The sequence below is a fragment of the Phytophthora sojae genome, assembly GCF_000149755.1.
Source record: "Phytophthora sojae unplaced genomic scaffold PHYSOscaffold_4, whole genome shotgun sequence".
NCBI classification, from domain to species: domain Eukaryota; phylum Oomycota; class Peronosporomycetes; order Peronosporales; family Peronosporaceae; genus Phytophthora; species Phytophthora sojae.
The window spans coordinates 6,665,310-6,683,920 of record NW_009258118.1 but is presented as its reverse complement, the minus strand read 5'-3'; the positions used below and the strand labels follow the sequence as shown (position 1 = coordinate 6,683,920).

General features: G+C 53.4%; 3 protein-coding genes across 3 annotated transcripts; all 3 read right to left on the bottom strand.

The window, feature by feature from the left end:
- Positions 1-2: 2 nt before the first annotated feature.
- On the bottom strand, positions 3-5,588 carry PHYSODRAFT_502138 (hypothetical protein; the record flags this gene model as incomplete). The annotated part of the gene is made up of 3 exons (XM_009529502.1): positions 3-361; positions 482-609; positions 5,392-5,588. Coding segments are annotated over 3 exons (684 nt in total), but the record flags the coding sequence as incomplete, so codon positions are not given.
- Positions 5,589-5,729: 141 nt separating this feature from the next.
- PHYSODRAFT_381063 (hypothetical protein) lies at positions 5,730-6,116 on the bottom strand (the record flags this gene model as incomplete). The annotated part of the gene is made up of 1 exon (XM_009529501.1): positions 5,730-6,116. A coding segment is annotated over one exon (387 nt), but the record flags the coding sequence as incomplete, so codon positions are not given.
- Positions 6,117-18,087: 11,971 nt separating this feature from the next.
- Positions 18,088-18,336, bottom strand: PHYSODRAFT_427258 (hypothetical protein; the record flags this gene model as incomplete). The annotated part of the gene is made up of 1 exon (XM_009529500.1): positions 18,088-18,336. A coding segment is annotated over one exon (249 nt), but the record flags the coding sequence as incomplete, so codon positions are not given.
- Positions 18,337-18,611: the final 275 nt, after the last annotated feature.

Below are 18,611 nucleotides of genomic sequence, written 5' to 3'. Positions count from 1 at the left end.
TCCACTTCATCGGCCACAATCACCGATGTGAGCGCATCCATTGCCGCAGAGGCCGGTGGCAACGCCACCAGCAATTGACGGAAGGGCTCGCCGGCCTCGTCGTCGAAGTTGAACTGGTGCTGCGGCGTATTCACACCCTGGAAGTACTCGTGCACCGTCGACTTGGGTATCGGGCAGCGCGTCGGGGCCGCTGGTCCACCGGCATGCTCCGGGTCAGCTTTCGCGCCAGCGAATATCTGCTGCATGCATGCCTTCTCATGCGTTCGGAATTTCTTACGCAGCGACGTCCGTCGCATCGCCGAGCGGATGCAACCTGCACGGCGCCGAGCTTTCCTGATGGCGGGCTGCGACGGACATGGCGCTGTCTGCAGGCTCTCCAACTGGTCCAGGGCCGCGTTGAGTCGTTCATTGGGCGGTGTCCATGGAGGTCTGCGGCGACCCCGCTGGCGGGCTGGGTTTACGGCAGGTCGCCGAGGTCGACGTGGTGGGCGTTGATGCTGCGCGAAAGGAAGCAGTGTGCTGTACAGCGTAGGCGTGAGCGCGGAAAGGTAACCTTCGGCTGTTTTCCAGTCCTCCACATCCGTCGTGGTGATCGTAAATGTATGTAGCCTTTGGTGTGTCTACACCAAGATCGAGAAAGTCTTTCGAACCTCTAAGAGAGGTCGTGTCTGTTAGAGTTACAAGTGACTGTAGCCACGTGTGCGTGTAACCCTGATACACCATCCCCCTCTCAAGGTTAGACGCGCCGAGTCACGGCACGTCAATCCGGAAATTGACCATTCGTCAATTCTCCACGTTGGGAGAAAGAATACTCGAGCTCATTCCGCAATGAGCTCGCCGAAGAAGACCGACATTGCAGCAGGGGGGAAGGCCTCCGCCGGGATAGAGACTCTCTCTATCCCCGAATACCGCGAGCGAGTCTCAATGACCGCTGTCTTTAGCACGGTTGTGCCGATGTAGGCACGGATCTGAGGGCAATTTGCTTTTAGTTTTACTCAGCAGCGGTGGAGATGTTCTAAGTTCTTGTACTAGACGTGGACACGTCTCGGTAACCTTTATTTTTACGAAGCCAGTCAGTATAATTAGGATCAAGCGCATGAACGGTTTTGAGTTTTCTGTTCATGTACATACCAAAATTTATAACATAATCACCATCACCAGGGCATCTGTTAACTTTGATTGAAGAAATTTCAGCATAGCTTCATTTAGTAAGTTATGCTGGTTCTTTAGCCAGCGACAATAGCCAGGATCATTTTGTATACTTCTTCAATCGAAGAATTAATATACTTTCCGAAACCTAACTCAGTCGACATGTTGGTCATATACAGATAGGTATAAGATAAAATAAATTTATAAATTAAGCGGTGGTGTAATCCCCAACCTCACTAGTTAATCGGTTGTAGGTAAGCTCTTGCTCACTAATAGAGATATTTCGCAGCAGCGATTCTATTACCATTCCCGCACAAAGCAACAAAAAACGGGCTCCACCAGCCCTCGGAAGAGAATTAGAGTTACAGAATTGGTGGCTTTGAAGAAAACTGTCCTCACAACGAGATCAGCCAGCTAACAACCATGGGCCCGAAGCGGCGCAATTTCTCCGCGGAGGAGGACCTCGCACTTCTTCGCCAGGCGCTGAGCAATCGCCCTTTTCTAAAGGAGCGAGGCAAGACAATGGCCGCATGGGGCGCTCTTGCCGCCCAGCTGGTAAGTGATGCAAACTTCTCTCGTGGCAAGCTGAGCGGCAAGACGGCTCAAGCGCGTTTCGACAAGCTGGTGACGCAGAAACGTCAGCAGAATGCTGCTGCGTTAGCTGCGTCTGGCGTCGACGAAGAAGAAACGGAGAAGGACGTCTTGCTGGACGATCTTATTGCTCTCATCGATGACCATATCGAAGCCGTGGCTGCCGAGAAGGACACCGCCAAGCGCAAGCGCGATGCAGATGAGGAGGCATCACTAACGGCTCGCCGCCTAGCTATGGAGAGCCTGTCAGCCGGCGAGCCTCCTAAGAAAAAGAACAAAGAGGACGAGATGAAGGAGTTCCTGTTGGAACTGAAGAGGATGGAGGCCAAGGAGCAGAAGGAGCGTCGGGAGCAACAAGCCGCTACACGTGCTCGTGAGCGCGAAGAAGACTGGGCTTTCTTTTTGAAACTAGCTGAAGTATTCGGAAAAACACTTTAGTAAGCCCCAAAACAAGTAGTTTGTATTGGTCGCTTAGTAGCTAGCTACTTAGATCTAGATAATCCGCTAGCGATGGCGGCTTCAAATGAAAATACTTGCTGATCTGGTTCCCACCGTAATAGCAGCAGTGGCAATTTGTGAGCAACATGCACACATTTACTAGCTTACCAATTGGGCTCTGGCGCAGTTTAAGCTTCTTCTAGTAGTCAATAGATGCCCACTGTGTCTTGAGAATAGAAAACTTCCACCCGACGGATTCGCGAACGGATCTCATAGCTGCGTTAAGGCTTGCTCTCTAGCTGTCAATTGCGCTTTCTTAAAGCCTGATACGATGAAGCGCTGTACCCCGTATGCGGGATCGCCGTACAGCAAGAAGCCACCAAAGTCGGACTCTCTAGCCTCCAAATACTCTGTAAGCTTGCTTTCCCTTAGTAGTGTGATGTCGTGCTGCTTGCCCTCGATGGCCCCCAAAAGTGGATGGTCAGTCCATCGGGGACGACTGGTAGTTCAGGCAGTGTACTCGCTTGTGCCCCGAGTACACCTGCTTCTGCAAGTTTTCGCGGTGCCCGGGCCTCGGGGACGGGCGGCTGATCCGGTTCTTGGTCCCGTCAATGAAACCAAGCACATTGTGCATTGGCGCACCCTTGATTCCGTAGACATCATCCGTGTCCTTTTGGGTGATCTACTTATTTCAAAACAACCCGAGACAAATCATCAAAATTTTGTCGATCAAGTCTAATGCAAGCGGTTATTGTTTTGGATTCTGCGTTCGCGCGTTTTCAAGCAAGGAAACAGTAGCGTCCATGTTGAATAGTTTGTACTAAAGAACATGTAAAAGCAATGCCAATGTGCCTTCCGCAGTATTTAGCAAAGTTGGTTTTGGCTTCCCCCCAAAATCTGGTATGATTTTCTGAGTCCGTTAAGGTTAAAATACTCACTGAGTGGAGTACCAGCCGGAACATCCTCTCAACACGCCTCTTTGGTGACTCTTCTACGATACACAAATACGAATTATACAATGTATTAAGAATTGAAACACTGACAGGAATATGTTTATTCATGAAGACAGTATTCTCCCCTGACTGCATGTGAGTTGGCTTCAAGATAGATTCAAAGTGGTAAACGATGAAGCGATCGTTATAAATAAGGAGTAGCCCCGTGAACTTAATATCTCTGCATCATCTGGAATACAAAAAATTTCGCAGGCTAGTAGATCGTGGTTTGCTTGGGAAACGACATAATATTCACCTCCTCGCATCTATTCTTTTTATGATCCTTAAGCTTAGTAGCCGTCGGAAATACCATTCCATACTGAGGACACTGATATTTACCGAGAAACATACCAATATTTTTGATACATATCGCGTGGTTGCTGTGAGATAGAGTGCTGAGAGTTGCATAACCCTTCTCAGATTTGCGAATGCATTCAACTTCGCCCGACTCCACATCTTTTGTGTAAACGTCGATGTTGAGCTTCAAGCACTCCGTAAGATCATCTAACTGAATGATATCGATCTTACCCCGTCAATTCACCCACCCCAAGGCAACTTCGTCACGACCAGTTTCGCGGGCGTGACTACGAGGAAGTCGGCCCCCTACTTGATCTGCTCTTTCTGCAACAAGCAGTGAATTCGTGGAGACTTCCACATCGTGTGTCATTACTGCCATATCAAGGTCGACCACATCAGCGGCTACGTGAACATGCACAAGGACGAGCTTGAAATCCTAAACATTCACCGTCGATACGGAATTGCCTGGCTCGCCTTTAGCAAGACGCGCTGAGCCGCGAGAATGAGCTTTTAAACGCAATGGCTGGCATGGATATCGATAAATAAGTGCGTTCGGAGCATCGTTTTCAACTTGGAGCTGAATCGATGAGCGCTGACGAGTTGTATGAGTTTGAAGGTAGGCAGTGAGAGTACTCATCTAAACAAAAAATACAACTAGAGAGTTTTCGGACTCTAGATTCTGTCTCGTCCTCACCGCATGGTCTTTCGCCTTGGGCCTCTCGTAGAGCATTGGCGTCTCAGTCGGTTTTCCTTTTGCCGGATTCGCTTCACCGGGCTTTACCTTGGGCTGAACAGTTTTCATAGTTTCTGACTGCATAAAGTGTTAATGCAGCTGACGAACCGTACGCGTCGCAATCTGGCCGTGCAGATAGACGTCGTTCACCTTCGCCTCACGATAAGCCATATCCACCAGCCGTTCAACATCAACTCGCAGGACGTCGGGCAGCAGGTTCGCTGCCAACAGCTTGCACCCAGTTTTCATTCGCTGGCGACCAGCACCGTCAGAGGCTACCGCTCGCCCCACCCATACCGCCCGATCGTGCCCCTCAACAAGCCTATCGAGATCCATGAATACGCAGGCCTCAATGTAGGGCTGCCACAAGTCCATCCTCAGCTCCTCAGCGAGGGGCCTTGCCATGTCTGACATATGATCGTTCATCAAACCGCCTGCTTTATGTTCCATCTCGGCCTTCAGTGTCTCCTCCGTCACATCCGCGACTGGTTCCCGTATAACATTGTGTGATGTGGTAATACCACTAAAATTATCTTCCACCAAAAGGTATTAGAGACACCAACAACACGCTAACCCGCAGAGGTAAGCGCTTATTGGATCAAAACCTGAAGACCAGGAACGATCCCTTACACCGGGTCGGTTGCAAGCGCCTCTGTGCAACTTAGGTTATCTTCGGTCAACCCAAAACCCTGTACCACTAGCCACGAGCTAAGGCTAGGATACTATATAGCGCTTTCGCGCAACCCCACTGCAGTCCCTCAGAAAGGAAGGGTACCGGCGTGTTAGGCCTTATACAGGGGGACCAAGGTAAACCCTCGGTAGGTAGACTAATACACTGAGGGACACTGTAATGGGCCTACTTTGGCTCACTACTTTAGCTTACACGTTTGTGCATGTGTATGTGAGGAAGGGTAGCTTAGTTTAAATTAGAGTTAATTATACTCGGGCCTCCGAGTATAGATTAATCTAAATAAACGATCCAAATAATGTTTTTGGGTTAAAATGAGAACTGCTATTTTTGTTTTATGTTTCTGACTTCCTCTAAATGTAATATTCTAAGATAGGAATCTGCCAAGGGCTGGTAGGCAGAATTCCAGTGCATTGCATGTCGCCCATTGGCTAAGATATGCTGCTTTCAGCTAATAGGAATCCTAAGTCTCTATGGACCACACGGTGAGCTTGTCCGCGAACTCGTGGCCGAGTCGCTGTACCGCTGCATGTGCTTCCTCGAGTTCACGCTCAGTCAAGTTGTTCCGCAGTTTCAACCTTGGCTGGCGGCTCGGCGTGCTGTAAGCGGTGACTGGCAGCACTGGAAACGTTTGTCCTCGATCGCGGCGGACGATGTCAGCAGCAGCAGTAGCCGCCGCTTCATCGTCGGCATTCTCCATCTCCACATCGACGGGGTGCTCACGAGGCTCAGCGTCACGTCCTGCTCGCGATCCTGAAGCTAGTCGGTCGGAAGTTAAGCGCCCCCTGTAGCCATCGCCGTCCATTCCGTGCGTAGCGCACTCTGTCCGAGTGCGCCTGCCATCGAGAGCTCGGTTCGCCAGTCTGTCGGCGTCTCGGTTCTCTAGTCGATCTACATGTACCAGCTCATAGTAGTCAAGGCGGCGTAGGAGGCGACGCGCCTGGTTGCGCAGCTGCCGTAGGCGCGCGTTGTTGCAAGCGTAGCGTCCGCGTACCTGCTCCAGTATGAGTGTGCTATCACCTTTCACCGTGAGACGGCGGACACCGTGATGCAAGGCCCCAGTCAGTCCTGATATGAGCGCGATGTATTCTGCCGTGTTGTTAGTGTGCGTCGTGCTATCCAGGTAGCGAGCAAAAGTCCACTTATTCACTGTGCCGGCAAACAGCGTGGCACCAGCACCGGGGGCGGCTCCAATCGCCGTGGACCGGTGGCGGCACGCTCCGTCAAAGTATAATGTCCACAGTAAGTCATCAGGTCTCTCCAGGTTGCTATCCGTCGAAGTCGTCGTTGTTGCAGGCTCGGGCACCCTCGCGATGCACGTCGGCACGGGCACCATCTCCTCATCCGTGCTGCGCGAGGCCGTCGAGTCGGCCGGCAAGAGCTGCATCGGTTCGTCTCGGTCGTCCGCATACACGGGCGCACACGGCGGGTTCTCGGTGCTTGCCGCCGCTAGGTTAGCTAGTGGACCCGTGTCCAGCAGGTCTGTCAAGGTTGCAGTCACTGTGCAGGAAACCGAGGTCGCATCCGGCGCCGTCCCGGGCCTAGAGAGCAGTTCTCCCGCTGCCGAGGGCATATGCAGAGGCTCGAGGGTACGTGGGGTCGTCAACGTGGCGGCCATGGGCCATGGCCCATGGCCGCTGTCGTTGTTGCAGGCGGTATAGTTAATTCAGCTGGGGTCGGTGCGCAGGTTTTTGTCCCTGTCTCCGTTGAGGTCGTAGCCGAGCTGGTCTCGGGCGAATATTCCCTCATTCGGCGAAGAAAGACGTCCACGGGGTCACAAAGCAAAGCGTTCCGCTTTTGCTGCCAAGGCTGAGGCGGGGACAACTCAACCGGAGATTGTCCTCGAAGGTTCCTCTGTAGTCAACGACACCGTTGACTTCGAGGACGGCGACGTGGAGATGGAAGAGGGCGAGGCCTCTTCTAGCAAGTGCAAGGAGTCTATCGACAGCGATAGTCTCGACCCGCATGCCGGGTCGAGACGCCCTCGTGAAGGAGACGACTCGGACGCTTCGAGCTCGAAGCCTTCGCGCGGCGAGAGCGACACTCCGCTCTCTACTGCTGGGACTTTAAGCTCCCGCGTGAAGTGGCGTCTTCAAGTTCTCCGCGTGCTGCTCAGGCAGCGCGCGATCCGTGGATGCCGGCTGCGTCAGAGGTCGCAGACCGTGTGGGCAACACCGTGCCTCCAAATGAAATCCCGCTGTACGTATGCAGCGGCATCCACGACGATGATGTGGCGGAGGAGCAGCACTTTGATCCGTTAACGAATCAAAGGCGCGATTACTATATCGGACTCTTTCACGAACTCCGATACTTCTCCAGCAAGAAGACCTCTTCTCGCAGCAAAGTGCCTGACTGGCAGGCACTTTGTCAAAGTTGGTATGCTTTTGTTGAGAATTTCAAGAAACCGGCTGCTTACCGCGAGCGGGTTAAGCATGCCCGTGAACGCTTCGAGACATTCTCGACGCGCGGGAGGTTGGAGCAGCTCCACAGATCCTCTGTGGACGCTGGTATTCCATGCGCTGTGCCCGAAGGCCAACAGTGCACGTTGTGTCTTCCGGGTGCGGTGCGCTTGAGCGACCGCGGCCTAAACGGGTACACGACGATTCGTGTACCTGCCAGTCTCAAAGATCTCCGTGCCAAGTTCCTGGCAAGTGAGGAACGCGACGATCGTGGGACTTCGGGCGCTGTAGGTGACTACAGCGCTCGCACTACCTACGCGTCGGCAGTGCGTGATGAGCTTCGTACGCCCTCACCATTTCCGGAACGTCCTACAGCAGGACGTCCCGTGGCTCCCATGCATCTTGATGGGGCGGAAACCCTCTCCAACGAATACGATAACGAACCGGCTGCCGGTTCGTTTTCGGGATACTATGGTTCACAATACGATCAACAATCCAGCGTGTTGAGCCGCGGGCGTCGCGGATCGGAGGCGGCGGTGGTGGGAACACGCCCCGGGTATGGTCAACCTGGGGTTGACCTTGGCCCGACGCTCGAGGAGCGGGTCGCTGCTGTGGAACAGCATCAGAGCCGGGAGTTCGCCGCTCTGAAGCAGGAGGTGGCGATCCTGAGGGCTCAAGTCGCTCAGGGCTCGCAGACCGCGTCGGACATCTCTGTCGACGTGGGGGTCGTGTCGCGCGCTTGGACCAGCGCGTTCACGCGCTTGAGCAGAGGTTCGCTCCCGCTGGGGCTTCCGCTTCGGGCCAGCCGAGCTAGGTGGCTCGTGCTGCCGGTATGGCTTCAGCCGCCCGACGTAAAAGGTCGGATGGAGGCGCATGCTAGATGGAATATCTAGCGTGTAGGCGTTGCCATGCCGTACCAACACCGTGAACGGCCCGATGAAGCACGGAACGAGCCCCGAAGTCGGAAACTGCATGTTTAGGCAGGTTTTGAGTAGCTAGCAAAACCAATGAATCCTTGTTGAATTCATTAGTGTTGCCCCTACCAACATTGTCTGCGTTCAGCTTCTGTCGGTCGACCGAAGCTGCAATAGCGTCTTGGACAAACCGAATGACGGCTTGTCTGCGCTGCACGAAGTTGATTACGTCCGAGCCGAACTCGTTCAGCTCGTTTCCAGCAGTAGGCCCGGCCTCTGCGTTCGTCTTCGTGGTGTCTGGGCCCTACACAGACCCGTTCTTCTTCTTCTTCTTCTTCTTCTTGTCAGTGTATGTGCCCCGCACAGACACGTTCTTCGTGCGCTTGTCGGCGTCTGTGTCCTGCACAGACGCGCGGTTCGTGGCTTTACTTCGTGTCGTTGCGGCTGACACTGTGCAAGTGTCAGCGGCATTCTGCGGCTGCTGCGTTGCTGTCGGAGATCCTCCCCCACTTAAGGAAGGAGACACCATCCCGAGGAGACTCGGGAGGCGTGGGTGCCTGATGGCGTTCATGTAGAACGGTGTATGCCCGGTCGAGGCATGCACCGAGTTGTTGATGGCGAACTCCGCCATCGGCAGGCACTCGCTCCAGTGTTGGAACGAGTGAGCGTAGCTCTTAAGCACGTCTACGAGCACGCGGTTCACGCGCTCGGTCTGCCCGTCCGTCTGCGGATGGTCCGCAGTCGACATCGAAAGTTGACTCCCAAGAAGTGTAAACACTTCTTGCCAAAGGTGTGCAGTGAAGCGCTGGTCTCGATCCGACACAATGTCGATCGGCATGCCATGGTGTTTGAACACCATGTCAACGAACAGACGCGCCGTCTGTTTCGCAGTCACTTCAGCGGGTACTGCAGCAAGATGTACCATCTTGCTGAAGCGGTTAACAAAGACCACAACGCCCGTGTTCCCCTGGCGGTCCGGGGGAAGACCGAACACGAAGTCCAAAGACATGGACTGCCAACACTCCCGTGGAGTTGGTAGTGACTGCAAGGGAACCTGCGCGAAAGGCGCAGGCTTCACACGTTGACAAACCTCGCAAGCACGGACGTACTTGCGCACCCATTTATACTGGTGGGCCCAGTAGAAGTCTCGCGTGAGAAGAAGGTATGTCTTCTCACGGCCCGGATGCCCCGCCGTCGGTGCATCGTGATACTCATACATGATCCTGAGTCGCAGGTCATGGTCATTGGGCACGACAAAGCGCTCCGCGTTGTCGTCGACTGCACTGTAGAGTAATAACCCGTCGTGCACCCGATAACGGTGTGCACGAGCACGAAGATGCTTCGGCAGCTTCTGACGAGCTTTGCCAGAGGGCGCTGAGCCATAGGCCAGCAAGAGCTTCGCGTCCGCGTCGTGTGCCTACGCGACCTTCACGTCGTCCAACAGTGACGACGTTGGGGTGCTCGATCGCATGGCGTCAATGGCATTGACGTCGGCATCAGTCGTGGCGTAGTCAGGTCGACGCGAGAGCGCGTCGGCCACCACATTGAGTCTTCCGGGTTTGTACTCAACCCGGAAGTTATACTCTGCGAAGAATGAGAGCCATCTCGCTATCCGTTGCGAGATGTGCGGTGACTTCACAGCCATCCGCAGCGACGCGTGGTCCGTATAGACCACGAACGGTTTGCTTCCGAGTAGATACACTCGGAACTTCGCGAGTGCGTACTTCATGGCAAGGAGTTCCTTGTCATGCACCGGGTAGTTGCGCTCAGCCGGCTTCAGCTGACGCGATTGGTAGTAGACGACACGATCACGACCCTCGTGATCGTGCTGCATCAACGCACATCCGATTGCGAAGTCGGATGCGTCACACACAACGTGGAACGGGCGATCTTGGTCGGCCACCGCCAAGATCGGCGACTCAGTCAAGCCCCGCTTGACTGCATCGAAGGTCTGCTGACACTCAGCAGTCCAAACCCACTCGGCGTCCTTCTTCAGGAGCTGTGACAGCGGGCGTATCATGCCCGCGTAGTCCTTCACGTACTTGAACAAGTACGTGGTCAAGCCAAGGAACTGCCGCAGTTCCTTGACGTTCGACGGCGTCGGCCACTCATTGATCACTCTGACCTTCTCAGGGTCAGGGCGGACACCGTTCTTCCCAACGAGACACCCGAGCACGGGTATCTCGCTCGCCCCGAAGATGCACTTCTTCAGGTTTGCATAGAGCTTGTGCTTGCGCATGAGCGCAAGCAGCTTCCGGAGATGCACCTTGTGCATCTCAACATCGCTCATCCCGTCCGCAGCCCGGATGTGGACGAACACATCGTCGAAGTAGCTCGGTGCGAAGTCGCGCACCGAGCGCAACAAGTGCGTCACGCACCTGTTGAAGGTCGCAGGGGCGTTCTTCAGACCCTGCGGCATCACTAGCCACTCCCAGAGCATGCCGCTCGGCGGGCTCACGGTCGTGAGAGTGAGTGATATCGCTCTCACGCATGAGGATCTGATAGAACCCATCGCGCAGATCAAGAGCGCTGTAGATAATGCTCCTGGCCATCGAATCGATGATGACATCTTTTCGAGGTATCGGCGTCTGCGCCGGTATCGTCGCATCGTTCAACTTGTTGTACGCATGAACGATGCGCCAGCCGCCCTGTGGCTTCTTGACACAGAACGTCGGAGCACTGTGCGGGGACTTCGATTCCCGCACTTGTCCAGCTTTGCGACGACTTTCGAAGAAGTCGTCGATCGCTTTGACCTGCTCTCGCGGCAGTGGCCTCTGCCGGGTGACACAGTACTTCGTCCCCGGCACGAGATCAATCTCGTGCTGGATGCCCTTGCCCTGCGGAAGATCCGCAGGGATCTCTTCCGGAAGTACGTCCGCGTACTCCCGTAAGATCTCGTAGTAGGGACTCGTCTTCAACGAGTCCCAGCTCTGCTCCTCAAAGCGCTCCTTCTTCGTCTTCGCACTGAGAGTGTCCTCGCTCTCAGTGGTGCTCTCCATGAAGAACTGCCTCAGTTCTTCATTCTCGCTCTTCGTTTTCTCGGCGTCCGAGAGAATGCATATTTGCTCGATGCGTCCATCGTGCAAGTCACGCGCGAAGCGCTTCCAGCTCATGACTGGAAGTGAAGTCAACTCCGACGCTTGCGTCAGAGGATTAGCGAGAGGCATCTCCCTGTACCGGAACCCGGCACAGGTACGCGTCAAGACGTTCAACGTCTCGACGTCCGGCTTCTCAGCCTCCGTCTGCCCGGCAGACATTTCTTGTAGCGTCTCGGCCCCAGGCCGAGGCTTGCGCAGCGACCTTCGCATGCGCCGTCTTCTTGTCCTGCGGATCCCGGCTCCGCATGACTCTTGACTTCGTCCAGGCCCAGCCGTGGACGGGTGTTCTTCTTCAGTACCGACGGCGGGTTCATCCCGCGGGCGAGCGACTTCAAGCCCGGCTCGGTCGCCCGGCGCTTCGTCGTGCAGCCCGGCCGCACGACAGCATGCAAGTTTTTCCGGTGCGGGACGTTTGCAACCGTCCGCACCGCTTGCAGCGTCGACACCCAGAGTCGACACGCCATTCTTACCTCGACGCCTGTTATTAGCGGAGCCCTCCATTACGGAGGTTGCGTCGGCTCCCCGAGCCGACGAATCAAATTCACCCAAGCCATCGACTCCCGGAGTCGACGGCGTTACGTCACCTTGGCTCTTATTATTGGCCAGACCTGATCCAATCAGATTCGCGTCAGCCTCCACGGCTGAGGCGTGTGACTCGCCTGCGTCATCCGTGCCCCTTGAGGCCGGAGACTCTTCCTGATTCGCTGAAAAGCGGGTGTCGACCTCCGAGGTCAACACATTTCCTTCATTAGCTGTCGGCGGCAACGCCGACGCTAGCTGCTCTTGAGTGCGTGCTCGCGCGCGCCCAGGGCGCTCCGGGACAGCGTCATTAAGCGCTGTCTCGAGTGGGGAGTCGCGCACCTGTCGGTGCGTGCGTAGTGGCAACAGGGCCATCGCTCACTGTTCCGCTGTCGCGACCAAAGCGCACGAGAGTGCGCTTCTCCCAATCGATGACCGGATCATGCCGTGCAAGCCACGACATGCCCGATACAATGTCAAACTTATCGTCCAGATCCAGGACGATAAAGGGCTCGACAAACTCTTGATCTTCATACGTGAAGCGCACGCGTACCATGCGCTTCTCGGTCTTTACGATGGCACCCGTTGCCAGTCGTACTTCCAACATACTTCGAGGTATCTTTAAATCCTCGAAGTCAAGCCTTGATAGACTTCGCAGTCGAACAAAGTTCTTCGACACGCCAGAATCTACCAAAGCACGGAGAGAGCCGTTTGCTCTCATCGAGTTCACATTCAGGATGACAAGGTCAGGCTTGTTATCTTGGTTCTTGCAGTGAGAATGAATCTCACTGGGGGCTGCAGTCCTCAATGTCGCGTGTCCAAGGTCGACACGCGGAACTGCATTACCAGTAGGGCGCCCCGCGCCTACTAGCGTCTAGCGTTTTATGTTTGGTTGCGACGGTGCCCGGCACCGCCGCGATAGCCACCCTGCTGGTGCACGGGGGCTGTGCACTTCCGAGCAAAGTGACCGACTCTACCGCAACGGTAGCGTCGCACATTATTTCCCTGCGACTGCTGGGGTCCGGCAGTTGCAGCACTCGAGAGGTCCATGGATTCTGGGCCTCCCGTCCTCACCACCGGGCGTGGCTGTGGCCTCGGCACATGTGCATGCAGCTTAGCCTGCCGCAGGCTAAACACCTCCTGCATTACAAGAGTAATTGCAGCTTCTAGAGTACTCGGGTACTCACGGAAGAGATAGGTCTTCACAGGCCCATCTCTCAGCCCCTTCATGAACGTGACGACCTTGGTCGCCTCGTCGATCGGATTGGTCACGATGTTCGAGACCAAGTACCGTGCTCTCTGAGCGTAAGCATGGACATCATGCTTGCCCTGCTGCAGGCCGAGGAACTCCGCCCTCGACCGGAACTCGTTTTGTGGGGGCTCAAACGCTCGTCTGAGCTCCTCCTTGAAACCCTCGTACGTGCTAAAGCACGTAGGATCCGAGAGTCGGCGTCCATACGCCCAACTTCTTGCGCGTCCGCCAAGACATGACATGGCGAACGCAACCTTCGACAACGGGTCGACGATACGTCGAGCCGCAATGGCTGTGTCGCGTTCGACAAGCCAACGGAGGAGAGGTTCACCCTCTCTTCCGACATAGTTGCTCACATTGAGCTTCAGCGGTTGCGCGCGTGGTGTCGTCCCGGACGACACAGCGGTAGTAGCAGCAACATCGCGTTGCTCCTTCAGTATGAAACCCAGAGCAACACCGTGTTGCTCTGTCGACGTTAGCGTACGCAGCATCGTAACTACAGCCGCCTCACCAATGACTGTTGACAGTCGTTGGAGAGCTTCCCACTCTGGGTCCGACAGGTGGGGACAGTCAGCGCGTGCAACGTGAGTTGCAGGCGTAGTGGAGCTTTCCATGGGCACCTCTGTATCCACGGGAAGGTTCTCAGCTCCGCGTTCGTGCGGTGACGTACTAACTTGGGTAGTCAGTCGTTGGACGGACTACAAAGTGCTACCAGGTGTTATGGGCCTACTTTGGCTCACTACTTTAGCTTACACGTGTGCGCACGTGTACGAGGAAGCGTAGCTTGGTTTAAATTAGAGTTAATTATACTCGGGCCTCCGAGTATAGATTAATCTAAATAAACGATCCAAATAATGTTTTTTGGGTTAAAATGAGAACTGCTATTTTTGTTTTATGTTTCTGACTTCCTCTAAATGTAATATTCTAAACTGGGAAGCTGCCAACGGCTGGTTGGCAGAATTCCAGTGCTATGCATGTCGCTCATTGGCTAAAAGATGCTGCTTTCAGCCAATAGGAATCCTAAGTCTCTATGGACCACCCGTCGTGGTGATCGTAAATGTATGTAGCCTTTGGTGTGTCTACACCAAGATCGAGAAAGTCTTTCGAACCTCTAACAGACGTCGTGTCTGTTAGAGTTACAAGTGACTGTAGCCACTTGTGCGTGTAACCCTGTTACAGACACCTAATCCCACAAATAACGTTATATACCGAACGATACCGTTCCTGCCTCTCCGGCCGCGCCAATCCAAGAGAAAGTCTTTCGAACCTCTAACAGACGTCGTGTCTGTTAGAGTTACAAGTGACTGTAGCCACTTGTGCGTGTAACCCTGTTACAGACACCTAATCCCACAAATAACGTTATATACCGAACGATACCGTTCCTGCCTCTCCGGCCGCGCCAACTCTTGGCGCTGCCAAGGAAACTCTCGGTCAATGCACGATAAGCTCCCCGACAGACATCCACACGCACTACAATAAGCTAGCTACACTTACTGAAGTCGGACTTGACCCTTGTTGGCTTTGGGGGAAGACTGTCGTTTTATTACTGAGTTTTATGAGGCCCTGGGAGCCTCGTTCTGATCATCCTATGATGAGTCCTCTGTCCATATACAAATATCTAGTGTAAGCGATCGCGATAAGGCGATTCCGGACACATCAAATGACGACCGCGGCTACACTAATAAGTGCGGCCGAAGTACGTAACTAAATGCAACTGTACCTAAACGTGGGTACCGTGAAGCCTCGTTCGGGGTTGTATTAGGCCCAACGAGGCTTCGGCCACTGATTTTCACTCTAGCGAGGATAATGTCATCATGCAATCAGAAGCAGTCATCTCCGTCTCTCGCTTGACCTTGCCTTGATTGCCCCTTGATTGAGCTTGATTGTCGGGCTGGCGGGTCAACAGCGTTGGAAACTGCCACTTTCCAATACCTCAATTGTGGGCCTGATGATCAAGGATCCGAGGTTCGACTGAACGCTTGACGCTGAAAGCCACATTGTCTTGATCTTCGCCCGTGACTATGCATCTCTCTCGGACCTTGTTTAAGTACCGACGGCGATCACGCAGGAACCGAGCCAAGGCTGGTTGGCTCTACACGGTAAGCTTGGGCGCCTTGATGAACTCGAAGATTGGCTGCGGGACGCTCAAGCGCTTGAACGAATTTTGCGAATTGAGGTTGGAGTTAATGTTTCAAACCGACCTGTGATGTAGCGGATTCAGCAAAATCTGCGAGATCGCCCATCCAACTTGCCAACAGCGGCACCGACTAACGGAGGGTGGATCCCCAATGACGCCGGGGTGAGCCCATCTTGGATCTTGGGTCTCATGGGTTCAGATCAGATGAGTCTGGATCCAGATCTATCTGAGTCCAGATCCATCATTCACCCAATCACATGCCATCACTCATTTCTGAGAATTGCGCTTCTCCTCAAACCCGATTCCTTGGTCTGCGTGCAGCCAGAGGACAAGAAGGTAGTGATGCCTTTCATCGCCGCGTCGGCAACAACAAAGCCGTCGCTGCGATCTGCACGGTGGCAGTGCAGGATAAGGCTAAGCAACGTGGCCACTGCCTAGTGGAGACAGTGGTGGCGGCGATATGAACGTGAGACGACAAAAAGCACAAGATAGCGATAAGTACACCAAAATGGCGTATTGGAGTAGGACTTAAGAGGCTTTTGGTGGTTGGCCAGAGGAAGCTGCTCTACACCACCCCGCACCATCGACGCCCGCAGCGTATCGTCCCATGCGCTAGTGCTCTCCCAGCCACTAGAAGGCTATCACAGGCAGCGTCGTCTCATTCTGTATCTTCTCACTACACCTGAAGGCGATATATAAGCTGCGTTGGCATAAGTCATAGCATTTATCAACGGATACCCATTTTTTGATTATATTTTAATATATAAAAGGATTACATTAGAAATAAAACTGCGGTACCCACTTGGGTTACCGGTTTTGGAAAGTTACACGTTGTTTACCGGGGCCAAGCACCGGCGACCCCGAGCGCTCGCTTTGGGAGAATACACAGGTCGAATACTTATTAATAGTAAAGTCGAAAGTTGACGGATGGCCGTAACTGCAACAAATATCTTGAAACTGGTATTCAGTCAGCAATAGAGGCTCGATCTCAGCGAAGTAGTTTCAAGTTCGTAGGGACAAAAGCATACATACTCATCTGCTTGTCCTCGTAGTTTAATCTGTGTGGCCTGGGTTTTGGCTTCCTATCGCCGTGTGTCCTAAATTAGGGCCTAGCTGTATGACATATGGAAAATATGCATAACATGCGTCTTATACAATGTATTCGTAGTGGCATATCCATTTTTTTGCGCAGATTCCGACAAATATTTGTCGCAATGTGTCGGAACCGGAGACCTAACCCCAACAAATCCTATTCGCCAAAAGATATTTCTGCGGTACGATTGGATAATATTTCGTTTTTTGTGACTCGATAACAATCCTCAGGTTCTATCGGTCGTAAATTCATCCATACCATGACGGTGCCGACATCGGCCGACATAGTGTCTATAAGCTGGGATTGGCTAAAAAAAGCAGACACATCATGCACATCGGGCATGGTGCCCAGGTGGTTAGCAATCAAATGCGCCACTGCTCCAGCAGTGTCAGAGCAAATCCTGGATTGCAGGTGTCAGGCAGTAACAGCCTGACACCTGCAATTCTGCCGCTATTACCAACTTAAGCGTTTGCATGTTGGTTATTAAAACATCAGCATTAGCGCTGCGTAACATACAAAAACGCAATACATTTCTCATTTTTCGAGAGTTCATCTGGCTGTACTGTATTAAAAGCATTGAAATTTACACGGTTGGTTAGCGCTCGTCGCCTTCGTTGCAGCGATGCAGTCCTTCTCACTTTTGCTTTTGCGCTCACCCCGCCGGCGATTTGCTAGCGATTTCACGTCAGTGCTAAGTAAGAGTGGGGAGTTTTTTTTTGGTGCGCATCTCTCTTCACGTCCGGCGATTTGCTAGACCTTCCACGAACAGAGATGCAATCCATTGTGGGTAGACGGACTAGGGGCGGTCCAATGTGTGAGAATCAGAGCGGTACATCCGAGAGATATTCTCTCTGTGGATTGTACTCGATCAACAATGCGGTGCAAACCCGGTTTTTTTTAACCGTCGAGGATTTGGTGCCAATCGTGCGTCGTCTTAACGCGGCTGCACCCGAGGAAGAAGGGCCAACCCCCCATGGCGATGAGAAGTACGGGGCGTATTCTATGCAAGCACTGCATGAAGCGCTTCGCGCCAAGGGCTATCAGCTGCTATACCTGAACAGTACCAACACGTTCAACTGCAGTTCGCAAAGGTGGTTCAAGAAGATTCCTAGGTCTAGTTTTAGGCACCTTGTGATCATCGGTAGGCCCTTTGGCCAAGAAGAGGATACCTGGCACTGCATCGCTCGCGCGGCGGTGGGCAACAAGCACTACTTCATCGACTCGGACGAGCTCGTCTACAAGCCAAGTACCGAAGACGGGTTACGCCACTTCTTTGCTGATCTGGGCTGTGTTTACGCGGTCGAGCCGATTAACTACCAACAATAAAATCCTACTTTTACACAAAACCGTTGTTTAATCTGCAACCTCTGGGTAATCATAAAATATCCTTTAAGACAGGAACACTCTTATTTTTTACTAACAAAATGGCTACAGTAAAGATTCAGAGTGGTAGCACACCGCCTCGGCTGCAGTTGAAGATGTTGTCAAATGCATGAACAGATTAAGAGTAGATCGATATTATGAAGCTCTGTGGCGTTCCAGCAGTTGCGTACGAAAGTCAAACCCGCACTACATGCTGTACGCTATACATTTATCGAAGTGTAATGTGTAGCGGTGCAGAACATTTATTATAGCCCCACGTTAGAAACTAAAACTCAACTACTTCCGTTTAAACAGCTCTTGCGTTTCCTTGGGCGCTGGGTCCGTTACGCCAGCGACAGCAACGCGAGCACGGTACGCGTCTACTAGAGAATTGAGCTTGCTTTCCGGAAAAACTTGCGCAGTTGCTTCAGTACAGCTGATCCACGTTTGCTCTTGACTCCGTGCGCTTCGAAAAATCTGTACATCCCGGCTTCGGTCTCAATTCCGGTACGAACAACTTGGTCGGTGTAGTCAGAGGCCGACGGGTCCAGCGCGAAGCCGTTTGGTAAGAAGAGCTTCATGTAGTTCACGGTATGCTTGTACGCTGATTTTTTCTGCCGATCCGCACACACGTCCCACATACGTGGTGTTTTTGCGTACCACTCAAACCAAATAGCCGCTGGGCCTTTCGGGAGAGCCTTGCTTCCACGCGACTTCGATACAGTAGCGGAATCCTCGCAATGCGATTGTGGTGCCACCACCGGTGCCGGCAAACTTGTGGAGGAGTCACCCTGACCATCGTCGCGCTGACTCACCAGTTGGGTGACCCGCTCGGTCAAGGCTCGATTCATGGCTATCAGCTCGCCGATGATGCAGTTCTGGTGATTGATCAGCTTTTCTTCTCTTGTGAATGCCCCCGCGTCGTCTTGAGATTCCTCCAGATCCTTTT